Raw genomic sequence first — 16,465 nt, 5'->3', positions numbered from 1 at the left:
CTCTCTACCTATTTACTGCTACTTTTTCAGGGGGATAAGATATTGATTATTTTGGTTATCCTTACTTCAAAACATTCCTGCTTGAATATGAGAATTCAAGTAGCTTAACCTTACATTATTCTATTTGCAGTTGGGTAAAGAAAATGTTTAATAATTGACATAAAGGAATCTAGAGTGGTTCATAAGAATAAATGCCCTTTACTTGCGGGTCAACAGAATAAATACCCTTCACTAGAGGATTTGATCCTTTTCTCTTTCCCTGTCATATGACCAACTTTAATTAAAAGCATATGTAAAGTTACATTTAAAAACTGTTCATTCATTTTATTTGCCCCGTACAGTGTAATGTGCTCATATGATCATCAGCCATCACAATCAAATTAAAAAATAAGCAGATATGTAGATTGAACAAATCATGGACCTTTGTATGGCAAGCTGAGCAGTCTGGAAAGTGCCTGTAAAATATTAAGTAATACTTTGAAAGAAAATAGGAAGCTCAGAAATGGTAATTTAGAAACTCACCAGAATATTAGTCCTTCCATATTTCTCCTTTCCCCTCCCTCAAGCTCACCTAGTTTCTCTTGTACCAGTAATATTAAAACTATTGAAGGATAAAGAATGGGAAAGAACTGAGCATGTTTTCATTTAGGACTGTAGTTGCTAATAAACATCATTTAATTAAAAATTTCAAATGCAACTTCTGAAGGTCTCTAGCAGGTTTTAAGGGAAGTGCTGATCTCAAGAGTTCTTACACATCTTTCCTGAATTGTTGTTCTTTTATTTGGTTATACAATATTTAGTTTAGAGGGGTATGCATTCTGACTTAGCAGGTATAGTTATGATTATGACAGTGCCTGTCATAGAATTGTAGGATGGTTAGGGTTGGAAAAGACCTTAAGAGCATCTGGTTCCAGTCCCCCTGCCACACGCAGGGACGCCTCACACTAGACCATATTGCCCAGGCATTGTCCAACTTGCCCATCTTCAGATTAGACTTGCAAGTCAATCTGGTTTTCAAGAAGTAGGTTCTAATTGGATGTTCTCAGCTCTGCTGGATTGCAGTCTCCAGTTTGGTTCAGTTTTGTGTTTATTTTAATATTTCATGTGGGGGTCTATTACTGGAGATCTAAGCCACTGTAAGTGCTACTCTTTTCCCTATTTGTCACTGGTGAATCTTCCTGACTATTTTTAGTTTCGAGCCTGATACTCACATTTTGGAAGTGTAAAAAGAAGGAAAGTTGAGATAAATGAAAATGCAAAAGTTTTATAGCTTACTTTTTCAATGGATTTTCTGAGTGTTATGCAGGATGATGTTTCTTCATGTATTTTGTTGTGTTAGTTTGCTGATGCTCTAGTATGACAGAGGTGACAATACTGTTAGTTCAATGATATCTTTTAAGAAACTTTCATAATGGGATTAGTTACTTTATATACCCATTTCTATAGAGTTTGTGTGTATACACATATACCTGTATAAACATGTATAGATATATACATACATACGTATATAAAAATAAAAGAAGTCTAAAAAGGAAATGTAATAGAGGTTTTTCAAGCTCTTTGATCTGCCTTGTATTTAAGTTTTGAAGAAGGTACCTACTTAGTTGTTTGTGGAGGAGGGCTCCACGAATGAATGTTAATTACTCTGCAAAAGGTACAATTGGATTGTCATATTTAAGCTATAATATAAAGAAATCTGGTAGATAATACGTATTTTTTTTTTTAAACTGTATTTCTTTTAAAGGGAATGACTGGGTCCTTTGAATTCTCTGGAGGGACTAGGAGACTGCTGCTGCCCTTGAAACATATTGAGTGGAGGGAAGAGGAGAGCTTCCAGGCTACAAGTGTGGAGGAACAATGAGATTTACAGAAAGGCACTGGAGAGCTGTAGTTCAACAACAGAGATGGATGAGAGGAGCCACTCGATAACCAGGCCTTAGAAGGAAACTTCCTAAGGATAGTACAGTTTGCTGCAACTAGGAATATTGCTAAGATGGGCTTATTTAATTGGACCCATCACCTCCATTAGTTGGAGATAATATCAAACTGGTCCACCCAGCAGTTTTTATGAAGTGGGTTTTTTTTTTTCCTTCTGGGCTTCTCAGCCATGTTTTGACAAATGGCAATTTGGGCCGTCCTAGCTAGAGGGATATGTCTGGGCTGTGTTGAATAGCCATGGATTGATCTGTGAACCTTTTTTGACATCTTTGGTTACATTTAGCTTCTTTAAAACCTGCAGCAATGACTGCAATAATTTAATTATGTGGTGTGTGAGATTTATCCTTTGGTTTGTTTTAAGCCTGCTGCCAGATGATCTAATTACACGGCCCTCATTCATGGGCTTGTGAACAGTGACTAACGGTTCTGTATTTACCTTCTCCATAACCTTGGTAACTACAGAGCATTGTTACAATCCTGTGTTTTCCTCACATTTAGAGGGATGTCAGTCTGTGTAGCTCCTCACAGTAGAATCTTTGATTTCTCTTATAGCATGTCCTTTTTCATTTCTTCTATGCTGATAGATCTACAGGCAGCACTCAGTGTGGGTGTAGCATGGATTTATGCAGTGACACTTCTGTATTGTTTCACGTTCCTTCTCTAATATTTCATTTAATGTTGAGAATTGGGCTGATGCAAATGACTTCAAGATCTCTTTCCTGGTTGCTATTGATGTAATATGATCCCAGCTTTCTAAATAACTAGTTTAAAATTTATTTCTGTTCTCAGCATTTACTCATCAGCTATTACTGAATTTCAGCAATGTCTTATTGCAAATTTACTCTCTATATTAAGATCTATTGATGCTTTTTCACGATCAAATCTATTTCTGACTATCCTGAGGAATTTTGAGTCATCAGTGCATGTTGACACTTCAGGCTTCTCTCGCCTTTTCAGTTCATTTTGAGTTGATTAAGATAGATCCCAGATTGAGCCTTTGATGAAGTGCCACTGGCCTTTTTTTTTTTTTTTTTCTTTTTGTGAAATTTCTACTCTTATTCTTTACTTTCCATGTTTTAATAAATTGGTAACCCAGAGGAGAGCCATCTCTTTCTTCCCATATAAATACAATTTCTTCAAAGAGGTTAAGGGGAAACTGTGTCCAAGATTTTTGTTGGTTTTAAGATCAAAGTACACCGGCTGACTGGTTCACTCCTATTGCTGTGTGTAATCTGTTTCAAAAGTAGATTTGTTGGCCATGGTATCGACGTATGAAAATCCTACTGATTTTTGTCGATGTGTCATTTAAATGGTGCATCTATAAACTCATTTCGTAGAGTTTCTCTACCTCCACCTTCCCAGTTTCTGGCCATTTCCTCTGACAGATTCCCCACGTTCTTCTGGATCTCTTTAGAAGCTGATGTAATAGCTGCTAATTTCTAGTCCTGTGATGCAAGACACTGCTTGTGATTGGTTATACCGCATTATACAGATTTTATTCCTTTGAAGGTTACTGTAATTAAATCTCATCTTTCATGAGTTGGATCAGGCATGATTAAATATTTGATTATTTATTTTGGCCAGTCTATCTCCTTATTTAGTTTGTACTTTACAAGGATATTTGACTAATATATACATTTTGAATATAATAAGTTAACTGATACATTAAAATACTTGGAGGAAAAAAATTCTAGTTGCTACATTTCAGTGTAAAGATTGTATTTAAATGTTTTAGAGGATATGTGTATTAATTTTAGAATTAAAACTATAATTCCTGTAATGAAAAAAAAAGCATGAGATACATAGATTTCAGTTAAACACCCTCCTCCCCAACTGTATAACCATTTGCCTTTTGAAAGACTCATAATCTTTATTAAATGGAATAGCCAATTACAATGGTCTGATTAATGTTCCAAAAGCTTTTTTTGCTTGCCTCATTGGGACAATATTTTTCGAGTTAGATACTGCTGGGAATCTTGGCATCCCATAGTTTTTCTATGGTTAGCGTTAGTTTGAAATTCTAGGTATTTTCATCTTTTCTACTTAAAAAAAATAAAGTCAAAACATATGCAAGAGGAGATGCTAGCTGAGAGTTGAATTTGTTGATAGGAACAGAATTAGTCACAGATGAGTGTGAACTTGTTTTTGTTAGGTTCAGCTCATTCATAGCTATTTTGAAAACATAGTTTAAAAGAGACTTCATAGAAAACACATTAAAGGCTATTAGTAAAAGTCTGAGAAATAAAAAATTAGCGGTGTTCCCCAAGGAAAAGTTACTTTGCATGCATTTATAATATTTGATAGATTTATTGGGCATGCTACACTGCAACTTTATTGTAATCCTTGTCCCAAATGGCAAATGATATTCTCACTGGCAGTGTTGTTCACTATTGTGATGATTTTGCCAAAAATGTCTTGCAGTTTAAAAAGACATCTCAATGTTCTGCTTGTATAGAAAAGGCTGGCGAGCTAGTCTTACAATTGCTGGAAGACACTTGACACTTCTTGACCTTCTACTTTCATATTAGTTTCCTCATTTGAACTATGCTATCAAATAAAAGAAAAAAAAATAGTGAAGTCTGGGTATTTTTAAGATCATTTCAACTTGATTTATCACAAGGTTTGAGTTTTTCGGGGCGGGGTATCACTTTTTGAAATCTTAGGGTAACCACTTATAGAAGCAGAAGTCAGTAGGTTACTTAGAATAAGGAACAAGTCAACTAGAATTTCCTATACCTGTATTCAGAAACCTTTGCAATAAGAATGTTGTACCTAGCTGTAACTTGTGCTCATGAACTGGGCAGCAAAGTGGCTTAGAGAGTAAGTCAAAACACTGGAATGAAAACAGGCTTTTGGATAGGATACTACATACATACATTACCTTTGTAGGTAGTAGGTTATACAGTATGTCTTGTCTTCAACCAAAGGAGAGTCCGGTGATAGTTTGAACAGCAGAATGAAACATAACTTATGAAGAGGCCAATGAAGAAAAGAACCTGTAGTTTTGGAGATGCTGATTGTGGCACAGAGATGATTTTTCTTTCCTGGAAGTGTACCATTAATTACCATATTAGCAGAGTGTGAAATTCAGCATATATCTACATAAAGTGAGTACATATCAGGAGGGCGTGCTATTAAATGTTATTTAAAGAAAAAAAACCACAACACATTTCACAAGGACTTTGGAGTTTCATGGTACTGGGGACTCTCTTTCCATTTTATAACTGAAAACTGAGCTTGTTCATTCCTCAATCGTTTCGTAGATAGCTTTTTCACAGCAAGATTAACAAGTAGTAACAACTACCACAGAGGTGTCTGACTGCATACTCTCTTCCTGGATGGATGAGTGTATCAAGTTTTGGGTTGTTTGTGGGTTTTCTTTTTCTTTTTTTTTTTTTTTCCCTGTTTAGAGCAGCATCACAACATTACTGCATGGAAAATAATTTTCTCTGTTCTTTCAAATCTGCTGCTGTTTGATTTTTTTATTTTTTTTTCTTCAGCTGCTTAGGAAGCTGCCAGCTAAAGTACTACTTAACATGAATACATTAGAGAAAAGTAAATTGGCACTTTCTGTAGAATGCAGCAATTTGCATTCCATTGTTCTCTGTTTCTGACAGCAATCTGTATGACGTTCTTAAGAGTTTCAATATTTTTTTCCCCCAAGAGACCTCATCTTGTATTTCCTGGCACTTCAACCAGAAACATGTCCATTAAGTCTGGGGTTTTTTTAATACTGATTTGACTTTCACTAACAAGTGCTTTTGTAATCAAACTCATAATTATATTCTCATCTGTTTTTAAATTATTGCTTTTAATTCTTTAGCTTGAGCAGCTGAGAATTTAGTTAGTTCAGTCCCCATGCATAACTTCCAACCACAGCACTGCAGCAATATTTGCTTTCCTTTATGACATAATATCTTCTTTGGCTTCTTGACCAGTTTCTTTCAGCTTACTTCCCTAACTTTGGTCCCTGTAATGTTTCTTTTTGGGTCATCATCAAGTTATATAAAGAAAACAAAACCGTTTTGTGTAAAGCTTGTACCTTGTCACAATTTTGTAAAAATCCTGAAGACAACAGTTAATGCGATAAAAAAAGTGGCAGTGTTTAGTCATTTTGCTACTCTGAAGGTGCTGTGTCTCTGATCTAGCCTGGGGGATTTGAAAATACAGCCTCATGGTCTGAGAAAAATAGTGTCTTGTGCCTGAATTTAGCTTGAGGAACAACTGTGAGGTTTTGCAAAAACAAATTGTTCCATGGATAGACTTCATGAAAGTGTTGCTGATTGTTTGCTTCTCCACTGTAGGAATTTAGTGCTGACAGATTCAGAAAGGAAGGGAACTTTGTATAATCCTCATTTAACTTGTGAAATGCCTTGGTGTATGATGCTGTATCTGCCAGAAGTTTACGTAGGTTCTGAAAAGATGATCAGAGAAATGCAAAGATGAAAGATCTACTGACCTTTGTAATATGGAAGGCATACAACTTAGGGCTCCTTGTTGCTGAGGCTGACAAATATTCTGAGAATTAACACAGTTTAGTCACAAATATTCTTATCTTGAGGTTGGTCTAGGTGATTGTTTGGTCTAATTCATTTGATGTGACCCATTCTTACATTCATGTTAGTTTTTTGGCTGACAGAGTTGTACAGCTTAACTTTATGCTGCTTGTTTGAGGGGTACTTGGGAGGAGAGGAGAAATGTAAGTATTTTTATGAGATTTTTATAGAGAAGGTTGTTATAAAAATCTTTGAAAAATTCGTATCTCCTTTTCTTCAGCTCAGTGCTGAAAAAAACCCAACTTGAGGTCATATGAAATAGTTTCTTTTTGCTGAGAGGAAAAAAGATCTTGAGACTCATTCCTATATCTCTAGTATAAGAGGTGGAAAAAAACCCATTGGTTAAAAAAATCAAGTAAATAGAGGGGAAATCAGTTCATCTCTAGTGTTTTTAGTTACTGCATGAAGAAAATATCAGCATACAGTAAAATCCTTCAGCATAAGATTTGTGCTTATCCTTCTATTGCAGAAAGACAAAATGCAAGGTTGCTCTCTCCTTCTGTTCCAGTATGATACATTGACAGTGTGTCAACACAGCAGTAAAGGTTTTTACTATGTGTAACTGTAAAATAATCCAATAGGTAAATGTGAAAAGGATGTTTTGGGAGCAATTTCTAGATTTTGCTTTTTATAAAATAAACACAACTTTAAAAAATGGTTTTAGGTTTTGGATGACAGTAAAAGAAGTACAGAATGCTGGAACACCGAAGCAACTGTACTTGGTCAGAGGAATAATCCACCTTGCACTATTTCTTTTCTTTGATGGTGATTGGGACCACATGCTCCAAAGGAAAATGCTTATAATAGGCAATTAAAACATCTGCACATAGCAGGCTTTTTTCCTCTGGCCTCCCTCCCCCACTTGCCATAAATTACTGGTTGGCCTTTAGTCTGACGCGCAAGTCTGACAAAACCTAGAAGGAACAGGAAATGACCTAAGTGTGGTTTTAGCCATTTTTTCATTACTACATAAGAAAAAAAAAATTAAAAAAATCCTACATTCCCTTGATAGACAAAACACCTTTTAAAAACTTTTTGAAACATTTGAAGATCTTAAAATGAAAATATTTAAAGGAAGATCAGAGCAAACATAACAAGCAATAAAAAACCCATGAAACTTTTTACAGCAGAAAAAGTAGAAGCTGACCTGCTTGATACTCCTGGTTACAAAAGCAGAAGTAGCATGGCTTTTTAAAAACAAACAAATGAAACAAATGTGTAAAAAAGAAACAAAACCCCAACCAACCAAAAAATATTTTTCAGCTCACAGGGAGAAATACTAAATTTAAGAATAAGCCTGCTGAAGGCATAACAGTGGGACATTTTTGCTCTGCTTTTATACCTCTGCTGAGGACAAAGTTACTGAAAACAGTAACTTAATACATGAACAGTCTAAAGTGATTTGTTAAAGTTTACTTAGGTGCGGCTCTTGTCAAAGATTTGTGTTTCCAGGGAAGAACAGAATACTGTGGAGTCTGGTGGAAACATTATGGTGTCCAGACACCTGTATGTGCCAGTGTTGTTCTTGTGTGTTTGGCCAAATGTGTTACAGGAACTATTTAATGTATAGAATAGTATTAACTAAAGCAATAAAGTAGAAGTAAGTTTCTTTCTTCTGAAGAAGATTCTAGACTTCCTAAAAAATTGAAGATAATGCCTTTCATAAAAGAGTCCAGTAAAGTCAAAAACAGCATCTAGGGCAGGATATGTCTCTTTCCTTCAGTACATGTATCTAAACCTTAGACTCATGCAAACACTTTGTTTCTGTTCAAAGATTGTGGCTATCTGCAGACTTCATAACCTATTAGCCATTTGCAACCTTGGATAAATAAATTGTGTAGAGTCAGGAAGTGATAAGTAGTAAGACTCAAAAAATATCCTATTTTTTTCCTGTCCCATTTATTTTCATAGGTTTAGTGAGTGCAGAAATATCATGACTCTAAATGCCATAAGTATCGTATCGAATGATTTTTCCAAGTGCTAAATTTTGTCTTGATTACAGTAATTCACTCTAGTGGCTGTTGTCTTGGCCTGCAAGATTTCACAACAGCATGTTGTCTGTGTTATCTAAATAATGCTATCTCTACTTTGACAGTCATCTTTGGTTGCATCACCTTAGTTACTGAATACAACTTAACTACTTAATAACATACTGTTTTTAAAAATCTACCTTTTTTTAGAGAGCGGGAGAAACCCCCAGAAATAAATAAAATCAAGACTTCTAGGTTGTATACTGCTGTGTTGGTTTTGTATCATTAAATTACATGGATTAGAAAAGCTAAATGATTGTAAGCTGTAACAAAAGACTAATTTAGAAGTAAAATCAATGAATCTAGCATCAGTCACATTTGAAAGGCAGTCATGAAAAGAAAGGGATAAGTGAGGTTATCCTTTTCATATTTCACAATAAATTAGTTTCTCATCTGGTTGTAGTATTTAGCTTTTGAATGAGGTGATGTTTTACAGACTTGATTTCTGAATCAAGTTGCCATGGTTTTGCTTTCATTGTTTAGTTAATTCTATGCTTGGTTGCTATGGAAATACTTATTTACAGAGCTAATGCCTAATGGTGTCAAATAGATGCTACTAGCAACTAGGAATTTTTTTATAGTTGATCAATGAAAGACTCAGTCAAAAGTAGAAGCTCATTTTTGCACTTGTTTTCTCCCCATTAAAATTTTGGAGCATGGAATGTGAATGGGTGGTGGCAGGTAGGACAAGCTTTCTTAACAAGCATTAAAGCATAGGCTGAATCTTCTGAACAATATCATCATTGGAACTAAAAGTTTCCCCTTACCTAGTTCAGGCAGTCAAACAGCGATACTACATTGTGTATGGCCTCAGATAGTGTGCACATTTCACCTTAGGTTATAGAGTAGATATTATATTCTAGTTTTAGAATTGATTTTTAGATTTCTTAGCTCTGAAACATTTTTGGTAGCCATATATTTTAAATCTCTGCATATTGTCCTTAGTATAACTTTGCATAAACACAAGTAATTTTCAGGTAGCCAAAATGATAAAATTTTGTATTTTATAAGTTAAATTATTCTGAAAATATTAGTACCCAGTTATCTAGCCAAATATAGTTTAAGCTGAGCATTAAAGTAAAAAAAAAAAAGTTTCAAAGTGCTTAGTGTACTTTGATAGTACTTCTAGTGGTTTATAACTTAAGAAAAGTAAACCCTATAGACTTTTATTGCATTTAAACCTTTAGAAGTTGAAAATACTACTCAGTGTGACTTTAGCCAGATGGAGCTATGGCACTTGCACAAAGAAGATCCAAAAGAACTTCACCCTCCATGGCATCAACTCACTTCTGAAAGCCACATTTTTACAGGCCCTGGAAAATACTGGTTGTACCATCATAGGAAAGATAACATTTTGTTTAGAAAAATCATTAAAAAACAAACAAAATCCCTTGAAGCTGGTTTTCACTGACTGTCTTCTCCTCTTTCTCATCTGGTTTTAGTTTATCTAGTCTATAAAGTTCTCAGGAGCACTTTTTCCCTTTTTCTTTGTAAAAGTTATTATTGTTTGTTCTTGTTGCTGTCTGAGCTGTAAGGTGTATTATATTAGGGAAGGCCTTTATTACTGTTACCTTGTGTATTTTCTAAACGAATTTTTCTTATGTTGCTGACAGTGTGTGCTAGCCTCAAGTTTTGGTAATTCTTGGGTTGATTCAACGATCAGGGCCTTCACCTCTTCTACTCCTCTCACCTCTCCCACCCCCTCCTCCCCAGTGAATAGATGCGTTACAAATAGTGTCAGAGAAGTTGATTCTAAAATCCTCAAGTTCAAATTGCATGGCAATGCCTCTGGAGTATATGGAAATACTGTTTTCATTGATTTAGAAAATATAAACAAAAAGTAATATCTGATGGCTATTGTCAATTTTCCTGCATATTCCCAGTAAGTCATATATATTAAAAAATCTCCTTAGGTTTGACTAACCACCCATAGAACTGAATATAGTGTCATTCTTCAGAATAGCAACCCTCTGGAGGATTTGCTGAGCTTTAACAACTTTTAAAGCCTTTAAAAAAATTGTATTTCCAGTGATGTAAATTCTTTCTGTTGATACTCATTGCCTGTTTTGAATGACATGTTTCAGTTTGAACTAAACCTATCACTGCCTGACTGCAGCCAAATCAGATAATATCACAATGAAAGGGTTTTCATAAGCTGGCTTGTCTTCTTTTAACTGTGTTGAAATTTATTTCATAGGCTAAAAAGATTCAATTACTGTAGTTAAGCAGAAATGTAAACAGTTCCTGACTGTTAAACAGCAAGGCATAGTTCTGTGTTATGCATGGGGTTTGGTTTTGGTTTTCATTAATTGTCCTTCAAAATTCTTATCATAAAAAATCACAAAAGTGTGACCATTGCTCTTTGAATTGACTGGGAGACTCTAGGGTTAGAGTCAGGCTGATAAGAGGACTTTTCCTCCAAACTGACTGGTAATTTGGTATATGTGCTTATGGAGAGAAGGCTATACATTTTTCACCTTTCATCTGCAGTATCAGAGCCCACTGCAGTTTTATTTTCAGAGTACCTCCCAGATGTGCAATTGCTGTCGGAGTTGGCACTGACAGTGGGTGCTTAAAAGTGTATGAGTTGCTACACAGAGGTTTAAGTTGTAGCTTGGAACTTCTGTGACTCAAGTCCCTCCTAGATCAGGTGTTTCTTGTTGGAGGAGGCGAGGAAGAACGTTATGTGCAGTGGATTACAAAATCTTAGCGTTACAGACTACAGATCTTTCTGCAACAACTTTTATGGTTGCAAAATCAAAAATTGCCAAGTCTCTGCTTAAGACCTATTTTAAGGTCTGTTGGTCTATTCACATTAAAAGTAAACTGTGTCCTTTTTACTCCTGTTGCAACATTCATGCAGCTCTAGGAATACTTTGTAACTTTTGTTAATGATCCACCAGAATTAATTAAGGCTTTGACTAACAGACTCTCAACAAAAATAATGCCAAATATGCTGCTTTTTTAGTATTCCAGATTTAACTTGTAAGGCATGAAGTTAGGCTGATGAAACTAGGTCTGTTAAGTAGTGAGAAACAAAGTATGGTTTCTTTACCGTCAGTTTGTGAATAGCATGGTAGAGAGTAAATTCTTCTTTAAACAGAGAAGTTTTTGTAAAGAAGCAGAATTTACCAGCTCTTATCCTTTAAAACTGTCACACACACCGCACACATCCCCTGTCCCTCAAACCATTTCAATTCTGCGGAAGTTCTGCTAAGGGATATGCTGCTGGTTTCTGTTCCTTTCTCCCGAGATTGTTTTTGAGGGGGAGGATTTCTGGATTTGAGTGCCATCTTGTGGTGTGTTGTCAGCAGCTAAGGGAAGGTAATAACCCCCTTTTCGTTATTAACCTGTAAAGATGTGATTAGGATTGAAAAGTACCGAGTTGTATTTACCATGGGAAAATATTCATTGTATAGTGATCTGCATTTTTTTTCCTTTGTGTTTAGTAGAAGAAATTGTTGCTTTGTGCCTAAAGTTTTCATCCGCTTATTTTGGCTTATTTTATTTGTGTGTGGCACATTGAAAGAGCCCTGAACATTTTACAGCTAATATAGACTGTGGTAGCCTGCCAGCTGTGTTAATATACTACCCCTGTCTTCTTTCAGGGGATGGGACTTCAAATTAACGGTGATGTATAGTGAATTAAAAAAATAAATTATAAATAAAAAATTCTCTTGTCACCATACAGGTAAACTTAAGTTTTGTTTATTTTAAAACTATTTTAGTTTCTTTGCTGTAAAATTGGTATCAGCAGGGAAACTTAAATATTCTGGTTTAAATGACAACAGAAAATTTTCAATCATGAATCCAACCTGTGAAATTTTTGGTTTTAATTAAAATTGTATAAAATGGTGCCCTACCATTTAAAATATAATTTTTTGCATTGGAAGTAGATTTTGCATGAGCTGTGCACATTATTTTACCTTGTGTATACTAGGTTGGTATGGGACACTAGATGCAGCAGTAGCACTTTCCGTTAAATATTTGCTGCCTCTGCAACTTTGAGATTATTTTTTTACAATATCAGGGCTAAAGCCAAAAGAAAGTTTTGAACTTGTTTAGCTATATAGGTTGGCCCCAAAACTGTAACAGTGTACCTTATGTGAGCATGAGTGTGTGTGAACATACATGTACACAAAAGCTTAAAGAATGAATAAAGGAGATTGCATCAGTAAAAGCAGTTGCAGTTTAAAGTTTAGTAGAGAAATATTCTGGAGTTAGCAAGACTATAGGTATTTTATTATGTTCTTATATACAACAAACAGATAAAATTAGCTAACTTACAAAGTATTTAAAAGAAAAATAGAATATCAGAAGAGGGAGACCTCCTTTGTGTCCACTAATGAAAGTTTGCAAAATTGCAAGCAAGCTGACATGATTTTGTGGACCATCAGTTTCCAAGGTTACTGATACAAGTAACAAAACTCACATGCACGTCTGATCTTTGTTGCTAGTTGAGTCAAAAGTCAATGCAGCAAATTAATGCAGTCTCAGCATCCAAGCTAGGGTGGACAGAATGAAACCAGAAGGTTTTCTTTTGTTTGCTGCAGTAAATAAATGTCAATCTGGAAAGAGATACCTGAGAATGAAGAAACAAACACAAATGCCCAGATGGACAACTAATTCTAGTTTATTACAGAAGAAAAAAACCCTTTGTCTTTACAATGATCATGCTAAAACCAGATGAATTGTGCAAAATGAGTATGATCAACAAATGGTGATCTTCACCTTAATGCTTGTCACTGTGTAACAGTCATCTCATGCTTAAGGTTTTAAAAAAATTAATAAAAAAATGATAAAAAATGAGGAGATGGAAGTTTTAATCACTTAAAAAATACCCAAAAGACTCAAATTCTTATATTATTAATTCTTGATCTGCTTGCTGTGCGCAATATGACTTTCTGACATAGCCTATCTTAGTTGTAGTTTAAGCATGTACTTAATGATGGATCTCTTCACTTTTCATAGCAAGTCATAACTATTAACTTTAAACATGGTTTAATGGTATCTCTATGAAGATAGCAGAAGAGAAGAAGAGCCTTTGCCTGGCTACTGCTGACATGTCAGCCTGTGTTTGTTAATTGACACTTTCTGCACCTTCTGCTGGAAAGAAGGTGACAGTCTGGAACACTATGTTTGGTCCATGAAGGTGCTGTTAGTCTGAAAGGAACAAAACCAAACATAGTTCTTACCTGTAAAAATAAGCAGAAAAACATACAGGACTTCAGAATATAAACTGCTGAGTGGGGTATTGGCACATCATTCATGCTCTGTAGTTATGGAAAAGAAGGAAAAAAAGGGTTATCTTTATATTTGTTTAATTTTGAACACATGTTGTGCAAATGAGTTCATTTATCAGAGAATAATAAGAACCTGTCAAGTCAGGAAGACTGAACACTTTTGAAGCAAAACAGGCAACTGAATTTTATTTCTTGCATGTTGTTTTTATTTTTTGTCGGTATAGAACAGAAATAAAGTTAGTGCTGTTGACGTACTTGAAGCTGATAGTATCTTCAGATTGTGTTGCTGACGTTCTTTTGTGGGTTTGGTGGGTTTTGTGAAGTTATTGAGAACAGGTAGATTTGTAACCATATTCAAGCAAAACCTAACAAAACCTCCTGCAAGAAAATGCTTTTAAAATTATCAGGTTTTAACCTGGGGAGCTTTTTGCCTTTTAAAATACCAAATTATGTTAATGTAATTCTTTCTGCACTGTATTTGTAAAATAGCTACTATTTGAATGGTTCTGGAAAGAAAAAATTTATTAAATATACTGGAGGTTTTGGGATAGATTTGCTTTTATATGTTGAGGTGAATAGAAGCAGGAAAGCACTGTCACCACCTAATTTAATGAACATGTTAAATGATTTATAAACATTCCAGAAATAGTGAAATAAATAAGGCCATATAATAATTCTGTCATTAAGATGCCTCTGTTATATGCAATTTCTTCAGACTCTTCTTTAGGACTTTTACTGGGGTAGCATTAACTGAGAAGATGGCCTAAATTATATATAAAAACATGGAGAGAAGCGGTTTGCGCTGCATCACATAATCCAGATGTATTCCGTTTTTGGTTTACAGCATTACCATATCACCTATTAATCACCTTGTTTTTTTGTTTTTTTTTTTTTTTTATCTTTACAGATGATACTTTGGGATTGGGATTTGAAGCAATGGTACAAGCCCTATTACCAGGTCAGTATATGACTGAGTACAGAGTTCACTGTAAACTGTCACATTTCAATTTTTTTCTTTTGATGTTTTATTTACCTAAGTTGACCTAGTACATTCTAGCTCTATGTAAGAGAGGCTTGATATTTAGCAGTTCTGACCAAGTTGTCAGGGGTCTTCTTTCTGTGGTGTATATGGGAATAGTCTCAAACCTAACTAAGGTGGGAGTGAGTTTTTTTGAAATACCCAACAGCATAAAGTTAAGGAGTGATTCCCCAGCAATGTCACCAAGTGCAGGTCTGTCAGATTCTCACCTTTTTCTTGATTGCCTGTTTCTCCCCCTCTCTCTTGTACCTTCTATCTAATCAGCTAATGCTGTTCAAGTTCAGAGAATTATACTAAATAAAAACTAATCACTTTTTTTACAAAATTGTTAGGATTTGTTTCATTAGAATTAGGGTTAATAAAAATAATGAAGCTGTGGAAATTGCACCTCTGTAAGAGGCTTATGACAGGCCACCAAAATTTCTTTTGGTGTTACTGAAAGAGATAGAATACTAAGTTTAATTCTGAAAGAAATTAATGAAAATGTAAGTTAAAAAAAATGGCACCAAATGTTTATCTTAAATGGAGAAAAATAAACTGAAAGCTAATATTGCATTCTGAAATATTTTATTATTGTGTGGAAAAAAAACACAAAATTGGTGTGTAAACATGTGTATAGGTATATATTTTCTTCAAAAGAAAAATACATTGCATTATTTTTTTAATTTATATTTTACATTTGCAATGGATAAGATGCTTATTTAAATCTTAGAATACTGTGAAATGTTTTGACATGTTAATAGCTTGCAACATTTCCATCTATTCTAGAATGCTGGCAGTGGAAATGGAGTTGATCTTTCAGTACTAAATGAGGCTCGGAGCATGCTAACAGACCTCCTGACTGACCCATCCCTTCCACCACAAGTGATTTCTTCCCTTCGAAGCATTAATAGCTTGATTGGTGCTTTCTCAGGCACATGCAGGCCAAAGGCTAGTCCATTCACACCATTTCCTGGTTTCTTCCCCTGCCCTGAAATAGAGGATCCTGCTGAAAAAGATCAAAAGCTGCTCAAGGTCAAATGACTTTAATTCCCTTTCATGTCTGTGTTGCAATTAAAAAAAAAAAAAAAAAAAAAGAGAATCAAGGAAAATTAATCTGGAAAGAATCGTATGGATAGTGCCTTCTTTACTGAGTATCTGTGAACTATGTTTGGGGTCAGAAGAGAGCAGCTGTGAAAACACATTGAGTGGAATGTAGATAGGTACCAAAATCCAAATCTAAGGGGTTGATGGATAGACAGGTAAAAGCACTGGCCTACACTCTGATGCATGATTTCTCAAACACAGGATTAAAAAAAGCTAAAACCAAAAATAAAATGAAGGTGTTATATTCTCATGATATGGCACAAACAGGGTTCTCCTTGATTCTTCCACATTCTTGATCAAGCAATTACTGTCAATGTGGCTTTTTCTTTGGCCTTTTTTCCAAATAGATTTACTTTTGTGAGCATCAAACTAGCCATCAGACAGAAGCAAATCAGCTGTGTAAAAGGAGAAATAACTCTTCTTTCTGTGCAGCACATCCCATTATGGGACTGGTGTGTAAATCTACTGTCAATTCTCCATGAGTGGAAGCAAGAATGTAGTTACTATATGACATCTTAAAGAATGTGGTGGAAAAACATTCAACTGTAGGAACTTGGCTGCAGTGTACCAGCA

The 16,465-nt window shown here is 35.0% G+C and overlaps 1 protein-coding gene across 2 annotated transcripts in view; it reads left to right on the top strand.

Moving 5' to 3' along the window:
* PDE3B (phosphodiesterase 3B) overlaps window positions 1-16,465 on the top strand; it is a 92,874-nt gene that overhangs the window by 50,181 nt on the left and 26,228 nt on the right. The window contains exons 2-3 of one of the 2 annotated variants that reach the window (XM_065682956.1): window positions 14,675-14,725; window positions 15,575-15,820. In XM_065682956.1, the coding sequence (XP_065539028.1) occupies window positions 14,675-14,725; window positions 15,575-15,820 (297 nt within the window). The remainder of the gene's footprint in view (window positions 1-14,674; window positions 14,726-15,574; window positions 15,821-16,465) is intronic. The other variant, XM_065682957.1, reaches the window with a different exon arrangement.

Source organism: Lathamus discolor, chromosome 6, assembly GCF_037157495.1.
Source record: "Lathamus discolor isolate bLatDis1 chromosome 6, bLatDis1.hap1, whole genome shotgun sequence".
NCBI lineage: Eukaryota > Metazoa > Chordata > Aves > Psittaciformes > Psittacidae > Lathamus > Lathamus discolor.
The sequence above is the reverse complement of the archived record's forward strand: the minus strand, read 5'-3'. Positions and strand labels throughout refer to the sequence as shown.